Source organism: Podarcis muralis, chromosome 5 (genome assembly GCF_964188315.1).
Source record: "Podarcis muralis chromosome 5, rPodMur119.hap1.1, whole genome shotgun sequence".
In the NCBI taxonomy this organism is placed as follows: Eukaryota; Metazoa; Chordata; class Lepidosauria; order Squamata; family Lacertidae; genus Podarcis; species Podarcis muralis.
The window spans coordinates 46,998,257-47,018,304 of NC_135659.1; the positions used below are offsets into that span (position 1 = coordinate 46,998,257).

The 20,048-nt window shown below is 41.4% G+C and overlaps 1 protein-coding gene across 7 annotated transcripts in view; it reads right to left on the reverse strand.

The window, feature by feature from the left end:
* ELAVL4 (ELAV like RNA binding protein 4) overlaps positions 1–20,048 on the reverse strand; it is a 105,228-nt gene that overhangs the window by 19,432 nt on the left and 65,748 nt on the right. For all 7 annotated transcript variants that reach the window (XM_028733526.2, XM_028733530.2, XM_028733528.2 and 4 more), the window contains exon 3: positions 7,451–7,554. In XM_028733526.2, the coding sequence (XP_028589359.1) occupies positions 7,451–7,554 (104 nt within the window). The remainder of the gene's footprint in view (positions 1–7,450; positions 7,555–20,048) is intronic.

Sequence of the window (20,048 nt, forward strand, 5' to 3'; positions counted from 1 at the left end):
CTAAACCCCAACTGAAATGGATCTAGAAAACCAGACTGGATCCAAGAGAACCTGATTCTGGTTAGCAACCACCCGCTTAAGGACTTTGCCCAGTAACATAAGATGATTAGCTTCATATTGTTATTTTCAAATTAATTTGCTATTCTAATTCAACATCAAATGGATTAGAATAACTGCTTGGCTGAAGTTATTCAGTTGGTCTGCCATCTGGTAATTCAGTTCTAGGGCTTAGAAGATGGTAAGGAGGAGGCAAGAATTACATGAAGCCCTAAAGCAGGTGTTTTTTTTAAAGCTGAATTTATTTTAAGCTAGATATAAAAATAAGATCCAGGATACTAGCATTATAATTATTCAGACATCGCAACTGTTTCTAGGTTAAGAGATCACACTATCTTTGGGAGGGGCAGTTAACACTAATTCACATGGACCTCACACTGAGCCAGTGTAGTGTAGTGTAGTGTAGTGTAGTGTAGTGTAGTGTAGTGTAGTGTAGTGTAGTGTAGTGTATTAAATGCTGGTTTTGGCCCAGATCACTCTCAGGCTAACCTACTTCACAGTAATGGTGTGAAGATGAAATGGGGGAAACCCCATGTATGCTGCACTGAGATCCTCAAAGGAAGGATAGCATGATAGTACTAGGATTGTTTTCATGTAAGAATCATTTACCACAAAACATGCCAAAGCAGTTAACAATAAAAACAAACACACATCAACTATAAAAAGATATATAAAACAATTTCCAGTTCAATGCAGCTAAAGACTAGGTAAAAACCTTCACTTGAAAGGCTTGTGATAAGAGGAATTAGGCACCCAAATCACACTAAAGGTATGATTCCTATATAATACCTCCTGATGAGAAGACATGCGCAGGGTATAGTGTTCAATTGGGTATGTGTGGGTGATACCCTAGCCTTAAAATCTCCCAGTGTTCAAAACTCCTACTGTTCTAAGCACATTTTGCGACAGGGAATTTCATTAGTGCGAGCAGTTTCTGAGCTCTGGGCGCAGTACTGCACCTAAGATATCAGATTAAAACTGCAGAGTGGAAGAAAAGGAGGACCTTTTGCAGCCTCCCCACTTCTAGCTAATCTCTGAAGACTGGAAAAGAGACCCTCTTAAGAATTTAAGGGGGGTGGGCAGGAGAAGGAGTAGAACATGTGAAAAATGAACACAATATTTTAGCAGCAGTTCTTTCATTTTCAGCTTTGCATTCTTGTTATTTAAAAAGTGTGCCTAGACATTCTGTTGTTGCACTCATAACTTAGGTTTAAGGTGCCATTTAGCTCCTAGCTTTCATATCTCTGTTTCTAACACTGAAATCTCCGAATGACAACTCCCAATGGCTTCATACACACTAAATGACACCGGGGGGCAGGATGGTACCTTGCAGCACCCCACTGCCAGGGGGCTGAAAAACCACGTCTATTCTCTGAAACTGACCTCAAAGAAAGGATAATAACCACTGTAAAATAGTAATAATTTATTATTTATATGCCACCTATCTGACTGGGTTTTCCCAGGCACTCTGGGCAGCTTCCAACAAATTAAAACACAATACAACATCAAAGATTAAAAACACTGCTCATCTCATCAGTTCTGGACCACATCATGTTCAATGGTATCACTCAAGAATTACAGGGTCACACACCCCTTGTCCTCCTGATAAAAGTCATACGTTAGGGTGCTCACTGTTGATTCAGTCCCCAAACCAAGCCTGAATCTTGACTGGAATATGTCAATAACTCGTATCACTCAGTAATACTTGTTACTGTCCTGTCATAGCCCCCTCAATCACCTTCCCTCAAAAATTGGTATTTGTGACCGGGCAGTGATTGTCACAAACGAGGGGGTCCAATGTAAGCTTTTCCAGGAGTGGTTGAATCAAAGCATCTTTCAAAACTGCCAGGACCATTCCATCCTGCAATGATGTGTTGACCACGCCCAGGGCCCACCCAGTCAACCTCGATGGCATGCTTTAATAAGCCAAGAGGGAACAAGGGCTGAGGAAGCAAATGGTTGGGTGCATTGTTCAAAGCATCTTGCACACATCTTCAGGTGACATCAGCTGAAACCTATCCATGTCACAGCAGCCACTGCACTGGATGCCTCACTGGAGGCTGAAATAAATGCGGTGTGAAGATTGTGACAGAAGTGACAAATGTGATAGTTATATAGATCTCTGAGTACAAGGTGGACGGCAACTTTGGGCATGCTGTTATCTTTCCGTGCATGGTTGGCACCTGACAGTTAAACTGTGAGACCTGACTTTGCAATCAGCTCCTCGTGTGCACAATGGACATCTATCACGGCAGCAAAACAGACAGGTGCCTGCGGTGTCTCACATTGTGGACTCAGCCCTCCCACTCCAAAAGCTACAGCTTCCTCTCGGATAAAACTGTGTTTAAGAAAATTTGAATTCGTGCATTTCTTCTCTGGCCTGACCTCCCCGAGTCACTGCTTTTATACTGGTCAAATTTTCTGTCTGTGTTCAAACAAAAGGTTTGTAATTTCTCCACTTGTTACGCATCCAAAGATGAAGACCAAAAATTTAAATGTTGCCCAATGGCCAAGATGTTTGAAATTTGATGGGCATAACAGGGTGACCAACACCATGACACACACTATAAGATGTCAAAATAATTTCTGTAACAAGGGTATTTGAAATTTGTGTTGTCTCATGGGCATGTTCTCATATATGGTGATCACTATTCCATTAAAAGTGTGATTATTTGCTAGTATCTTCCTTTTTCTTAAATGCTTGTCATTGGAAGAGCTAGGGCTGCAGATAGATGCTCTGGTCATCTACAGTGGTCTCTGACATCATGTCAAAGATGACACATGAGAGAGTTTAAAAACCTAATTATACCGGACACTAGCAATGTATTTCCTTTTAATGACAACCATTTATGTGACAAAATTTAACTACTTGCCCTCATGCAATTACTTGGCCTGTTGTTGAAGTGGAAGGAACAAAATCACTCACAGGTCACCCAAAAGCAGTCACTTAAAAAAAAAAGCAAAAATACTGTTGACAGGCCAATGACATGAACTAATGCTAAAAATGTCAGGAATATTTATATAACTAAGCATCATAGCAACTATTACTGATTGTAAAAGCAACTGTGGTCCTGACAAGCAAAACTTACACAGTAACTTATTTTGGCAATACCATGGGAATAAAATTCGCAAGTGGGTTAAAGCACCACAGCCAACAGAATGGTTCCCACTGGTTATTGTAAGGCTGCAATCCACATCCCTTATCATCAACTAAACTTTGCCATTAACTTCAGTGGGATGTGAATCACACCCCTAAATCTGCAATTTTCTACTTCCACATCCTGAGGCAACTATGGTAGAAGTATTCAAGGAACAAACAGCAAAATAATAAAACTTATTTCCCTCCCCTCTCCCTTTAATAATAGGAAATGTTTGAGAAAGGGGATTCCCCCCCTCCCCCCGACACTTTCTACCAATTGCTTTTCCCTACAAAAGTTTCTAGGGCTACAGTATGTCTCAAGAATTTTGTTTCCCCCCTGTTCCCAAGCCTAGTACTTCCCGTGTATTTTCTCATTTGACTATTCGTGAACATTATTTCATCATTTCAAGTTTGATCTCTCTGCTCTGAGATCCCAATGAATTCCTGCTTGTGGCCTTTGCTCTTCAAGCTCCACCCATGTCAAGTGTGCAAACATCTTCTGCTCCTTCAAATGCTGCGCCCCTTTATCCACTGCTGCCCCTGAAGCCTGGAATGGTGCTAAATCCACTCTACTTCCCAGTGGGGAAGAGTTGCAGTGGACCACGTGGCCACCCACTCCCCTCCGGGGGCGGGGAACAAAGTCCCATGTCACCCAGAGGTTCCCGGCCACGTCATTGTCCAGCCAGCCAATCCGTTGGCTGGGGGGGGGGGTTCATTTAAACTGAAGCGCGAGCCCGAGAGCTTCCTCTTGGCTCGCTTCCTCGATCTTCTGCCTGCCCTCCCTAGTTTCAGGTTTCGACATTGGCCTTGCTATGGACCTCAGTTGGTCGTCGTTGAGGGGCCTGGTAGGAATTTTTCCACTTGGCAAATTGGCATGGGCCATTTGGTTTTCACCTATCTCGTAGCAATTGTCACAACTTTGTAAGGTTGGCGGTTAGGCATTGGTTGGTCTTATGATGGGGGAGGGGAGGTGTGGCCATCAACTGCCCCTCAAACTTAAGGGTATTCCGCTAAAGGAACCCGGGGGTGTGAATCTTGTCCAAACCCTGGGGCAGGGCTAGGGCCATGCCACAACCCCGTCAGGAACCTAGGGGGAGCTTCAGTTGGTTTGCATCGACAGGGCTCCCCCTACCAGTGGTTGACCCTTACAGGACTCCCTGTGTGACGGGCAGGAGTCAGATATACTCGGGTCAATTCCAATGCCTAAGCCAATACCGCTCACATTCTGTAACCAATAAAGCTGCGGCCTAAATTTGCCCAATAACCATTAACCCAATATCCATGTTCTTGTGTCTTATGCCATTTGCGTTGTTTCATCTTCTGGCCAATCAACTTTGTAATTCAGTACCAGAAGTATGAGGAAATGTAAACTTTATTAAAACTAAATAAACTGTCAGAAAATAGTGACAGTTGTGTAATTACACTTTTTATCATGGTCATGGATGGACAGAAGGAGCCATCTTAAAAATGGACAATTGTTGTTCAACGGCTGTATTTCTTCAGGAAGTATTTTCACTGTTTCATTCATTCATAATTTTACATGAAGTTTAAAATTATGAGGACACTGTAAAATGACAGCACTGAAATGCCTCTGAATACCAGTTGCTAGGTACCAGAGGTGGGCAGAGGGTTCTTGTGCTCAGATGCTGCTTGTGGGCTTCCCACAGGCATTGGGTTGGCTGCTGCAAGGACAGGATGCTGGTTTACATAGGCCACTGGCCTGATCCAGCAATCTGTTCTTATGTACTACGATTATAACAAGATGACTAACTGTTATGTCATTATCTAGCACAATTTACATACAGATGTTTTATACCGGTTCTGTAATTCTACATGCAGATCACTAACTATCCTTGAGCGTAACTTTAGTTAATCAAACTCCACCATAGTTTGAATCAAGCATTCTACCAATCAGAAGGAATTAAGCAAGCTCTATGTCCTTATTTCACACATCTATGGTGTTTTAAGTACTGGTAATTGTGGTGGCTCCCCCCCCCCCCGTTTTTTTAGTTATATGGAAACAAATATAATTCTTTAACATGATCTATATAAAATTGTATCACTTCAAACTGCAGTTAGGGGATCCTGCTGTCCCATATTTTTTTTTAAAAAACCCCCTGCTCACAGAGTGTTAGTTTTTGGGGGAATTCTAGCATTCTTCACGATATATTCCCCCCTCCCCATGTGCAGAGAGTGAGTTTAGGCTTTCTTTCATGTGAAGAAATGCAAAAACAAATCCCTGTCTATTTATTGTTTTCCATATTCAGTGCACATGTGTGGGAGGCACTTTAGTGTAGGAAACAAGAAGGTTTAAAACAAAGAAGCAGTAACATTTCTAGGCCATAATAATAAAATAAGTAATTGTTAAATTATTAAATTTCAAGGTGAAGGTGTCCCATTTAACACCAAGGAGAACAGCCTGTCATTTTACAAAGCAGATACTAAGAAGAAAAGAAAACCTTCAATGCTATAGGAAAAATTACGGATGAACATAATCCTCTCTGGTGTGTTTACACAGATCAGAACATATCACAATCGAAAAATAAACAAGGACACAGAACGAGTTATACATAAACAAATGAGTTGAAATGGCTGAACATTCTCTTTTACTTTCACACCCTAACCAGCAAAACAAACCTTTAGGGGAGAGATAGGATGTTTTTTAAAAACTTATTTAATGTTTCTTGCATATTATTTCATACCTTTGCACAGCACAGTTCTATTGGGTTTTTCCTTTATTATTTCTTCGCTAACCACCTTGATGTACCCTGGACCAAAATCATAGCCATTGTCTTTAAAAAACAATAACTATCCAAATTTGATATGGTAGACATATTTGAATTAAAAGAAGTTTGGCCTTTAGATCAAGACCACCCCTACCCCTCAAAATACACATTTTACTTTAAAGAGTAAAACAAGAGATAAACACCATCAAAATATAATGGTTTTGCAGTCATTAACTGGTTAAGTATGAAAACCTATTTAAATCCATGCATCCAAAAGCGGATACTAGAGTCCTAGTCAATAAATTCTGGGGTTCTAGGATCCTCCTTATCATGGTTTCTCCCCACCCTGAATCTGAGTCTATAGCACTATGATAATAACATGAGAAAGCAACTTATAAAACAGCAAAGATGACCAAGCTTTCAAGCAGAAAAATAATACAGAAAGTGAACACGGCACTAAAAATCTCTACCTTAAGGGTGAATTTAATTCACGTTGGACTATTTAAGACACATAGAATCTATTTTTCCTTTCTTTCTTAAAAAAGTGACCCCCCTCTTTTTTTTTCTTTTTTTTTTTTTTTTGCTTATGGGCTTTCAGGTGAAGCCAGCAATTTCTTCCTTTAATTTGGAAGCAGACAAGGAAGCTGCTGACTCAGTACTACACTGTAATGATAAGACTATTTTTGTTTTGTTTCCTCATATTAACTCACTGAAGCAAAATGTGTAGTAATTGCAGGGAATCCTATAGTAAGCATTTTTTTACAGTGTAAAAGATATTAAATTTGATACTATGTTAAGCGGATTTAGAAGGAATATGTTAAAAATAGAATATATATTAAATTACTACAACGTACATGTAGCTATATCATGAAACAATTTGTATGGAGCTTTTCTCTCTGAAATCAGGAAGACGTTACAGCCCAGTACTATAGTTCCCCCCATAAAGAACTACAGTACCAAAAATGCTAACAGAATGCAGACAAGTGCTTTAAGATCACTTGATCTTGAGGTTTCCTTCAGAATGTTCTGCTTTCTGGAAAACAAACTTAATGCTAAAAACTGGTACCTGATCACCATTTACTCTAGGGTAACTACAGGTGCATCTTGACAAGAGCATCAGTCGTATGCCCAGTTATCTCATGGCAAGATAATGATAGCCGAAATAAGCAACCAAACCCCATGTAGTAGCCATTTCGTAAAAAGCCTATTTTCTCCCCTAATTTGCTGCTATGATTTTTGTGGATGACTCTCTAAACGCTGTGCTTTTGACATGCTGACTTGAAATCCTGTGATAGTCATTTAAAGATTTTCTGCTTGTTTTTTTCTTTTCTTTTTATAAACAAAAACAATAGGCAGTTTGAAAAGAAGAAGAAAGTGCCATCTGCTATACACCTTTCTTTTGTTCCAAAGTAAGAGCTAGTTGCACCCTTTGGGCTGTGAAGAATGCAACATTGATGAGATAGCCAGACACTGTCTTAACTACACTCTTCCTCCTGAATTTAGCAAAATACTCTTTGTATTCTCTTACCTTTATGGTTTTGGTCTGGAGTCTGAGTCCATTTAAAGTGTTAATGGCTTTCTCTGCATCCTTTGGATCAATATAGTTAACAAATCCATACCCTAAACTCTGCCCTGTTGAAACATAAGAAACAAAAAAAAAAGGACTCAGTATTCTTTGCAGCACACGTGTACGATTTCCAAATGGGGGAATGAAATCCTTTTTCTCTGATAAACTTTTTCACCTAACACTTCCATTCCAATCCAGAAAGCATACCCATACAGCCAACACAGCTTTCAGGAGGACTGCTTAGAAATATTTTTATCCTGAGAGTCTGTCATTAACAGGTGCTGATTCTGCTAGATTCCATAGTGCCCTTAAAACTAGGAAAACTAAATGAATATATTAAGAATTTACTAGTGGCCACACTTACTGATGTTTTTCCCTACAGGAATCACATTAAGAGAATAAAAGACAAGAGAGAGGTAGCAGCAGGATTACATGCAGAATTTATAAACGATTTGTGTTATTTTAATCAACAGACAGAAATAAAAAAATAAAAATTAGTTGTACAAGCAACTCAACTGCAATTTAAAGTGAAATAAATGAAATGCTTAAACTAAAACACATATCAGTAGCTAACCAAATTCTTACAAATAAGAAACCTTTCTTTAGAAACCCTGCATTTATTTTACCTGATTTGGTTGAAAATAGTATTTATTTACAATATTTATATACTGCCTTTCAGCAGGGAAGGGTTCTTATTAATAAGAAGCTTAAAGAAACAGAAAGATTACCTAAAAATCAGGATGAACTCTAAAAATGAACATGTAAAAGCCAACAAATTAGCGTCTATGTTACTGCCTTGTCTGTGACAGCACATACACCATCGGAAATGACATAATATCACATGGCAGGATAGATGATTACTTTGTGCTCTTTGCACTGAGCTCATGTGGTGATGCTAGGAAGAACAAAACAGTAAAACTGCTTCTGCATTCGGATGGCAGGAGCCCATTTTAGCAGCCAAAATTTCAACAGCTTCTGTTTTATTGTCGTGTTTCATGTTTACGTTTCGCAGATCAACTTTATCCAGTACAAACAGCTTAGCTTTTTAACATGGTGCTAATTACATACCATAGGGATTCACACAGGTCAGGGATGATCTTGGCCTTGCAACGCAGTAAGAACATTTGACCAAGGAAAACTTTTGTCACACACCCCCTATAATCTATCAGAACCCACCCCTCGTTAATTCAAAGGTAATGAGTATAATTACAGTAAAAATGACAACCAACGCCAATCAACACCATGCACATGCAGCTTACAGGTTTGCCCAAGTTCATATTCCGTTCTTCTGCCTCAATATATTCAGTTTTTCATTGTTTTACATATGCTATGTCCCCCACAGGAGGCACACACCATCCAATTAAAGCGTAACCCCCCCTTGGTCAAAAAATATATCATGGGAACTGCAGTTTAACCCTCACAGCTCCCATAACAAACTGCAGTTCCCAAGGTTCTTGGGAGCAGTGGTGGCAAAGTGCTTTTAAATGTAGGGTGTGTACACAGACTAAATGCCCCTTTATCTCTATATAGGATCTCCCCCCCCCCATTTGATTTGATTCAACAGCTTTTAATACACACAAATGATTTCAATGTAGATGGAGAAACTGGTTGACTAAACGATAAGCGGAGGCATCTTTCCTACATCTAGTGGGAGATCTCCATCTTTTTCCATTATGAGGCAAGAGAATGAGAGACTGAAATTCAGAAGGAGATGCCATGTTTTCTGCCTGCCTTAACACTGTGAATTTACAAAATGCCTGACAACCCACTGGGGACTAGATGCGGACAAGGCAGTGAAAACTGCACCCAGGCAAGATGAAAGGGCGAGTTTTCAGGTTCAAACTGAATTTGGACAGGGAACTTAAAAGCATGAACGAAAGGTAAGTATGAATCAGCCCTGAGTTACAACCAAGGAAACCTGGATCAAATCTCACTAGGTGGCTAAACGTGCCTCTCTCTCTCCCCCCCCCCCCCCCAGCTTACTTCCTGCAATATGGAGTTAATACTAACCTACCTTGCAAGATTGTTTTAAAGGCTGCAACAAGATAATTTACGTGACTGACTCACTGCTAGGATTTCTAAGCACTGCCACCGTCATGGGATGAATTCACTGTCTCTTAGCAACCTCACTTCTCTTCCTCTTTCAGGGGAATTACGCTAAGGTACGAGGCAATGATACGTGACGGGTCTCATCATGCACCACAGATTTCCAGCTGATAACCACAATCAAGGTGTGAAGAACTTGAAGTACAAATTCAGAGGAACCTAATCATGGTTAGAAAGTCCTGTCAATGGGAACGTCAGCAACCAAAGCACTCTACATGCAGTGGGATGGAATTCAGTGATCTACTTCCTTTGCTACTGCCGTCTCGGCGCAAGCAAAGAGAAACAGAAGTGCTGGTTCAACTTCCAATCAGCTGCAACGTTTCTACTGCAGCGGAAGGCAAATGACATTTCCCCTATGGTGACAGCTACTTAACTAAACTTTTAATTAAACTACGAAGTGAAGAATTTGTCACCTGCCTCCTTTAGAACATCTGTAGCATTCAGTAAAGGGTGGAAAAATAGTTTTCACACTTCTATGCACTCATGCCATAATTTCCAGTGCAATGCTGTGTTGGAAGTTGGAAACATGGTAATTTTACTGCCCATGAATCGGAAATGGTCAAACAAGCAGTGCACAACAGCTCAGTCCTCCATTAGTGTTCTCTATCACCAGACTTCAAACTTATTTTTAAGCATGCTCTCTTGTAAACTCCCAGGAAGAGAGAATGGACATGGGGAAGAGAAGAATTGATTGTCCAAGAAAACAGAAATAATGAGTGCCTGCCATTTGGTTTCTGATCTCCCGCAGCCTAATGAACTCACATGGAAATCAAACAGTAGTGTTCATGTTTAAAATGGGCTTGAAAAGGCCTGGCTTTTGTTTTTCTTTTAAAATAAAGGAGTATTTTTTTGTTTGCAAAGGTACAATTAAAATTATTTTTAAATCGCCTGCCCTTCAATACTAATCCAATGGGGGGGGGGGGGGGAGTGGGCAGCTTCAAAATATCTTGGCCCAGCACTGGTCCCAATGAAATGTGCAAAAATTCCCAACCGGTGCTACAATGTAAACTCTCAAGAAGAAAGAATAGGAAGAGTAATAGAAATAGCAAGAAAGGTCTTCTCAATATCTTGTGGTTTCTGCAGTTGGAACAATTTGGACAGTGCAATATTGAAGGAGTGTAAATACCAAAAAATGGCTGCTTTCAGGAATAAAGTACATGTTAAGGTGAAGCCCACATTTTTAAAGCAAAATCAGCTTAGACAAGCTGTGTAATAGGGAAAGGAAGCTTGCTTAATTCTTTCCCCTCTGGCTATTCTGTTTAAAATCACTGATTTCCTGGTGCTTTTCACCTACAAGAGGAGTGGGCAACCTGTGACCACCCAGATGTTGTTGGACTACAACTTCCATCACCCCCAGCAGCCTAAATCTATATTCTCTCTCTCTCTCTCTCTCTCAAACAGCCATATGAACAAAAATATCAATTTGAGGATGGGGATTTTGAGCTGAATGATCAATAATTAAGTAGGCCTATATCTTCCCTGCCTTGCAGCCCAATTCCTGAAAGTATCTTGTTTTAAAAAGACATAAAACTGCCAATGAAGTAGAGTCAGCAACCATTTTGCACGAGGGTTCTGTTCCTGACCCCTGTGCGCATGGGCAAAGCGCATAAGCCCACAATGTTTTGGGGCCTCTTCTGGGTCGGCAGCAAGGAGCATGCGCACGATCAGACACATGTTAGATGGTCTCTGCCTGTAATATCTAATTTGAGCCTCAGTCCAACTTGGTCCACTTGGTTGCCATCTTAGATGACTAGTAATTTTTCTTTGGTGGTGAGTGAGCAAGAAAGCCGAAGTGGGATCAAGCATCCAGTCCCTTCTCCAGCTACTTACAGCATTTTTATGCTGGGTGTGGAGGAAAGTACTTTGACTCCTCCATGCCTAATGCAGAAACTGAAAGGCCGCCAAAGAGAGGATGAAACACTTGGGGCTTCTGTGGGTGGAATTCAATGTTGCACTGTAAAAATCATCCTGTCTGTGCAAACATTTCGGCTTGCAGATGGAATGATTCTCCCTCTCCTCCCTGCCCCCTTGCTGCTCTGGGGGTTCCCCTGACCTCTCCAGAGCCATTTGCAGGGGGGGTGGAAAGCCCTGTTGCACAAGAAGAGGTCCTTGCATGGGGCTTCCGCTGATAGCACTCATTGGGTGAATCCTGCCCAGCTTTTCGAGAATGGAAAGATCCATGCTTTCTACCCAGCCTAGAAACCAAGCAGGCTGCTGGTGAAGCTATGAATCGTCCCATCCTTCTGCTGGCAGCCCTTTAATGCTTCTATACTGAAGACAGAAGAGGTGAAGCTCTTTTCTGTGTGATAAGAAGAGAAAGCAAGAGGAAAAGAATGCTCCTTCGCTCCTCTGCTGGCTTGCTGTTTTCCTACGAAACCCAGAGGACTTGCTGCGGACTGGGTGTGCAGGAAAGTTTCACTTCCTGCATATCCAGCACATAAATGCAAACTTAGGTTGATGGCAAAGGGATTGAGTGGTTTTGTGCCACCACTTGCCACATGATTGGTTTCTATGCTGGATGTACATCTAGCACAGGTGCACAGTGGGTGAAGGGGCACAGTAATCTATGCAGAGTTTTTTATGCTGAATGTGCGAGAGCTGAAGCCCTCTCCCGTAGAAATAAAATGGCATGGATCACTTCACCTCTCATCTGCTTCAAGGCTGGATGTGCAGGAAGCAAAGCCTCTTTCTGCACGGTCAGCACAGAAACCAAGTGGGCTGTCAAAAGAGGCACAGAGTGCTCATTTCTAGCTTATAAAATGTTTTATTCATCCACTATTTACTCATAAGAGGGACTGGCAAAGGAGGAACAGAGTGATCTGTCCATCCTCCTCTGCCCTGTTATATAAAAAGCAGATGAGTAAAACATTTTGCTGGCTAGTAAACCTTAATAGAGGTTATTTTCCAAGGCTACCTTAGCTTCATACGACATGTCACAGGATTGACTGCCTTTAAGTATTACCAATTGTAGGGATGACCGGACACAGCCATGTTTGGATCAGAAGTAAACAACTTGATTAAAAAGAGACCATATACTGAAACTTAAGTACATTAAGAAGAGCCTGCTAGAACAGGAAAGTGGCCCATCTGACGAAGCATCCTGTTCTCACAGTGGCCAGCCAAGACCCCTATGAGAAGCCTGCAAACTCCCCTGTGAGGAAAGGTTACAGCAATTGAGGCTTTCAAGCCGAGAGAAAAGGCAACCAAGAGGCAACACAATAACTTTGGTTGCTCTTTTCTGAACCTTTTCCAACTCTACAATATCCTTTTTGAGGTGAAACAACCAGAAGTGTGCACAGTATTCCAAGTGTGGCCATACCATAGATTTGCATAATGGCATTATGACATTGGCGGATTTCTTTTCAATTCCTTTCCTAATGATCCCTTAGCATGGAATTTGCCTTTTGCACAGTCGCCACATATTGGGTTGACATCTCCTGCTCCAGAGGGTAGGACCCAAACCAGTGTATCCAAGTTACAAGAAAGGAGAATGTGACGAAACATCAAGACGACGGCAAGAGCTGTTCAACAGTGGAACAGATTCCCTACGTAGGAAGGTGGTGATGCACTCTCCTTCATTGGAGGTTCATTAGCAGAGGTTGAATGGCCATCTGCCATGGATGCTTTAGTAGAGATTTCTGCACTGCATTGGACTACAATTCTAGGCACGCATTTCTAATCAGTAGTGCCAGTTCAGACCCCAGGAAGGTACATGTAAAATTAATACATTTTTGTCCTGACGTACATCACTTTATGGTTGTTTACACTGAATTGCATTTCCAATTTCACCACCCATTCATTCAGCTTAGAAAAATCTTCTTGGGGCTCTTAGCAATCCCTTTTTGTTATAACCAACCTAACCATGTAGCCTCAACAGAAAACCTGGTTACCTCATTGCTCACCTCCAACTCTAAATCATTTTAAAAGCCCAGGTCCCAATTCTTTCCCCCTGTGACTGACTCCACTTTTAACACCCCTCCATTTGGAGAATTCTCCATACAGCCCTACTCCACAAGAGGGCCTCTCCTCTTAGTCTATGACTGTTAAACTTAGTCATGGGTCTATGGTGATGCTGAAAGCTTTTTGAAAGTCCAAGTACACTATGTCAACTGGATCATTTGTACAACTATGACAGCATTCGTTTAAGAGGTAATATTGTTTGGGACAGTCCTAGGGTGCAAATAGATAAGAATGTAGGAGTCCCCAGTTTCTCAAAAGAAAACACAGCTGGGGGAAATTAGATTGAAGCTTCCCTCCATCACTCCCCCATCTAAACTGCCGTTTACAAAGGTATTTGCTGCAAGTAAGAAAATACCTTTTTTTGCAAGTAGGAAAACATCCACTGCACATTTTCCAGTTTAGTAACAGCCGTGGAAGTGGGGAAATTAGCCACTCCTCCCACACCAAAATGACCCCTCACACAGCAGTTCAACTATCACACAAAAAGAGATAGGCCCCTTTAAAGTCACTTGGCTACTACAATTTAAGTGAATGTTAAATCTTTTCCTTGCCTAATTCCTTCCCCTCTACTATTTCCCCTGTCTGTAGACTAAGTTCCTCACGGTGTATTGGTGTGTTATAATATGTTGTAAACTGCCCTGTGACTGTATGGTGGAAGGCAATATAGAAGTAGCCAAACAAGCAAACACCTCATGTGGAAGAATCCAACCATAATAGCTGATGTGGAATGAATTGAGTTAGCTTCACTAGGAGCTCAATTTATATTCTTCACATAAAATTAAAACAGTATGGAGCTTGCTTCATGAAAAAAAGACCTCTCAGTTGTTATCACTGAAGTGTTTCCATAGCAGATAAAGTAACTACAGAATTTCAGCAAAATATTGCCATCCTTATGTTGCAGAACACCGTATCCTGCTAATTTTGATAAATGGAGTGGGGATCTTGAAATACATGACAGCATGAAGTGTGCACAGTATTCCCCTGAAGTGGGAAGCACCCTACCTTAAGCAAGGCAGGCTGACAGCTACAGGAAGTCAGCAAGCATCAGTGATGATGACTAATAACTGATGATTCCCTATAAGAATCAGGGAAATAATCTTAGGACAAAAATTGTAGTAAAATGTAAGTAAGATGGAAAAATATATTTAAGCTTTAAATGCAAGGAAATGTACTCCGGAAAGTTGCTTTTTGGCTGCTGAAAAACATTTTGGCCTCGGTCCAGTATATCTGAAGGAGCGTCTCCTCCCCCATCGTTCTGCTCGGACACTGAGGTCCAGCTCCGAGGGCCTTCTGCTGGTTCCCTCATTGCGAGAGGCCAAGTTACAGGGAACCAGGCAGAGGGCCTTCTTGGTAGTGGCGCCCGCCCTGTGGAACGCCCTCCCATCAGATGTTAAAGCGATAAACATCTACCTGACATTCAGAAGACATCTGAAGGCAGCCCTGTTCAGGGAAGTTTTTAATATGTGACATTTTAGTGTATCTTTCATCTTTGTTGGAAGCCGCCCAGAGTGGCTGGGGAAACACAGCCAGATGGGCGGGGTACAAATAATAAATTATTATTATTATTATTATTATTATTATTATTATTATTATTATTATTATTTCCTTCAGTAAATGAGAAAGGTCAGTAACAAATCTATAACAAATGCACCAACATTATCTTGCGAGTATAATGCCATTTACAGTTTCTGGTCCTGTGCTCTTCTCTCAAATCTGTTTTGGGCCACAGCCCTAAACTGCTTTTGTAATATTCAAAAAACCAATAATGGATTGTGCAACCAAACTTGGCAGGTCTAGTGATGAAAGCAAATTGGTTTATATGGATATGTCATATCACTGAAATGCTGGAGTACTGGAGTGTTAATTGTGCTAGCAGGTGTAAAAACTGCCATTAAATACTTAAGCCAAGGCTTGGAAATATCACTGGGTATTTGAAGATGATTTAGGTTTTGGCTAGGAACGATTTTGCAGGACTGGTTACTAAGCCGTGATTTAAAAGGACATCCTAATCCAGTGGTTCTCAAAGAGTGTGGCAGCATAAATGGCAAGTATGGCGGGAAGATTCAAGGACAATCAAAGAAACATTTAAACATTTCAGTGTAGTGTAGTGTAGTGTAGTGTAGTGTAGTGTAGTGTAGTGTAGTGTAGTGTAATATTTTTAAAATTATTATTTGCAGGATATATATTATCAAAACAAAGTGCAAGATAATCACATGATACTGCAAGTTCACACCTCTCATTGGGTTTGTATACATACCTAAGGTACACATGTAAGAGGTTCATTTATAATTATATTTTGGGAATGATTCATGTTATTATGTAGCTGTATTGTTTTATACTTCCTGGATGTCCCATGATCGTAATATAAAGTAGTCGTGCTCTACATTATAAATCAAACACTGCTAGTTGTTGTTTCTTTTTGTTTTCCAACGAGCAAATTTCTATTCTTAAAGTGTGGCCCAGAGAAAAAAGTTTGAGAACCACTGTCCTAGGCAATATAGGAGAATGTATCAAAACAGCTTTCCAGATACAATAAAAGAATGTCCCTTAGTTAAAGCATATTTTGTGAGATCTACGGATGAAGGGCGGTATACAAACTTAGCTAATAATAATAATAATAATAATAATAATCAGCTTATGTAGATATCTGGGCATTAAGTGGTAAATTAATAAATAATAATTAGTTGCGTGGTCAGCCGGAGACTACAAGTGGCCAACAAGAGTCTCATGTTAACACACTGCACTTCATGTAACAGACACTCGAAAAAAAATGTAAAAAATATGTTTGGGGGAAAGGTCTGTTTTGCAAAAACAGGATTGCTTCTGACCAGTATAATAAAGCATTGTAAGAGAAAGAAAACTGAAAATAGAACGGGCCAGAGGATTCTATGGGTAGCAAGCAATGTTGGTTTAAAGTAAGTAACTTATTTCAATGGGTCTCTCTGAATTAGTTCTTACAGTGGGGCAGAGTAATAGTAATAATAATAATAATAATAATAATAATAATAATAATAATAATAATAATTTATTAATTGTACCTCGCCCATCTGGCTGGGTTTCCCCAGCCACTCTGGGCGGCTTCCAACAAAGATGAAAGATACACTAAAATGTCACATATTAAAAACTTCCCTGAACAGGGCTGCCTTCAGATGTCTTCTGAATGTCAGGTAGATGTTTATCGCTTTGACATCTGATGGGAGGGCGTTCCACAGGGCGGGCGCCACTACCGAGAAGGCCCTCTGCCTGGTTCCCTGTAACTTGGCCTCTCGCAGTGAGGGAACCGCCAGAAGGCCCTCGGAGCTGGACCTCAGTGTCCGGGCAGAACGATGGGGGAGGAGACGCTCCTTCAGATATACGGGACCAAGGCCATTTAGGGCTTTAAAGGTCAGCACCAACACTTTGAATTGTGCTCGGAAACGTACTGGGAGCCAATGTAGGTCTTTCAAGACCGGTGTTATATGGTCTCGGCGGCCGCTCCCAGTCACCAGTCTAGCTGCCGCATTCTGGATTAGTTGTAGTTTCCGGGTCACCTTCAAAGGTAGCCCCACGTAGAGCGCATTGCAGTAGTCCAAGCAGGAGATAACCAGAGCATGTACCACTCTGGCGAGACAGTCTGCAGGCAGATAGGGTCTCAGCCTACGTACGTACCAGATGGAGCTGGTAAACAGCTGCCCTGGATACAGATTTGACGTGTGCCTCCATGGACAGCTGTGAGTCCAAAATGACTCCCAGGCTGCGCACCTGGTCCTTCAGGGGCACAGTTACCCCATTCAGGACCAGGGAATCCTCCACACCTGCCCGCCTCCTGTCCCCCCAAAACAGTACTTCTGTCTTGTCAGGATTCAACCTCAATCTGTTAGCCACCATCCATCCTCCAACCGCTTCCAGACACTCACACAGGACCTTCACCGCCTTCACTGGTTCTGATTTAAAAGAGAGGTAGAGCTGGGTATCATCCGCATACTGATGAACACCCAGCCCAAACCTCCTGATGATCTCTCCCAGTGGCTGCATGTAAATGTTGAAAAGCATGGGGGAGAGGACAAAACCCTGAGGCACCCCACAAGTGAGAGCCCAGGGGTCTGAACACTCATCCCCCACCACCAGAGTCATCTATAAATAAGGAAAACAATGTTGGAAATCCTGAATATAACTATATAAATTATATATTTTGCTCCATTTGTTATAAACATTTAGAATGTACCATAATGCATGCCCTAGAAAATATGTTTCCCCGCCCCATATCTTCGTCTGTAGCAAAATAGCAGCTAGCAAAACAGTTGCCTCCCTACACATCCAACTTCTTTCATGAAACCAGTGAGCTAGACAGACCTATCCTTGCCAGATGTTATCATTCCTAATCGCTTCTCCTTGATACTAAGAAACTAGACTGCAATTCTATACACATTTACTACGGAACATGTTCCGCTGAAATTAGATCATATTGTTGGGTAAACATGCACAGGACTGTGTTGCATTATCTGCATCTAGGAATGCAGGAATTCTCTTTGAGAACTCACCATGGCACTCCTACAAAATAGCAGTATTACACAGAGAAAACAAGTGGGACAGGCTTGATATGTCAACAAATTGTAATAATGAACTGATGCTTTTAAACATCATGCAGGAATTCAACTGTTCGTTTTCTTCTATCTGGACAGCGCACGAATAGAAGAAAATACAATGAGAACAATCATGCAAACAATTCATGGTTGGAAGAGATAGCAAAACATCTCAGGACCGCATCTCCCTATATGAACTGACCCAGACCCTGCGCTCATCAACTGAGGACAGTCTTCAGATGCCCCCTCCACGAGAGGTCTGGAGGGTGGCAACACAACAGCAGGCCTTTTCTGTGGTGGCTCCCTGCTTGTAGAATGCTCACTCCAGGGAGGCTTGCCTGGTGCCTTCTTTACATTTATTTAGGCGCCAGGCAAAAACATTCCTCTTCTCCCAGGCCTTTGGCTATTTAAACAACCTATGGTTTTTGAAACTGTGGGGAGGGTATATTATGTATATGTTATGTAAAATACTATATTATGTATTTTTATGTTTTTATATTGTAATAATAATAATAATAATAATAATAATAATAATAATAATAAATTATGTGTACCCCGCCCATCTGGCTGGCTTTCCCAGCCACTCTGGGCGGCTTCCAACAAAGACTAAAAATACATTAAAATGTCACACATTAAAAACTTCCCTAAACAGGGCTGCCTTCAGATGTATTCTAAAAGTCTGACAGTTGTTTTTCCCTTTGACATCTGATGGGAGGGCGTTCCACATGGTGGGCACCACTACCAAGAAGGCCCTCTGCCTGGTTCACTGTAGCTTTGCTTCTCACAGTGAGGGAACCGCCAGAAGGCCCTCGGCACTGGACCTCAGCGTCCAGGCAGAACGATGGGGGTGGAGACTCTCCTTCAGGTATACTGGACCGAGGCTGTTTAGGGCTTTAAAGGTCAACACCAACACTTTGAATTGTGCTTGGAAACGTACTGGGAGCCAATGTAGGTCTTTCAAGACCGGTGTTATGTGGTCTTGGCGGCCGCCCCCAGTCACCAGTCTAGCTGATGCATTCTGGATTAGTTGTAATCCGCCCTGTGATCCTTAGATGAAGGGAGGTATAGAAATTTAATACACAAATAAATTACATAGATTGCCCACTCAAATGTTGATATTCTGGATACAAGAAATAGATCAGCAAATACCAAATACGTTGGATTATGCACCTATTGAAAACACACTCAGTCATCTATCTTACACACATATACAGGCAACTCCTAACTTGTGCAGGAGTTCCGTTCCTGGCCCCTATGCACATCAGCAGAACTTACATAAGCCCGCCCTGGTCATCTTCCGGGTCAAAAATGACCTGTATGTCAGTGGTTATGTGTCAACTGAATGCACGCAAAATGGTCGCCACCTGGACTCACGTTTTTACTTAACCATAAAATCAGGATAGTAAGACTGCAATCTTAACCTCCCTTACCTGGGAGCAAGCCCAAATGTAAGTCTCAGAAGTGAACTTGCTTCTGAGTAGACATGGTTAGGATTGCAGCAACTGATGGTTTTGTAATGGGCCATCAGCCCCTTCATAAACATTGTCCTTAAGATGCCACAAACTCTTGTTTTTGCTGCAAAATAGTAAGAGGGCTACCCCTCTGGAAGTGCATCAACTTTGAAAGGGGATACAGTGGACGATGAAACAAAAGAAGAAGTTGCACAAAATAAACCAATTGCAGGGGAACAGAAAATGCCAGGTGAAAGTGCAAAAATGTCGGAATGGATTGAGGAATATTCACACATTCTTAATACGTACACACACATGTGAGAGGATACAGAATTATTTTTGGGAATGTACTAAAAGCCATAGCAGCCTACGTGTATTTGAATCCTGCAAATACTAATGGGGAACAATAGCAATTATTCTGCACTATAACTGGATACAGAAGACATAAGGATTCAAGTGGCATTTCTAATGGGAACTCTC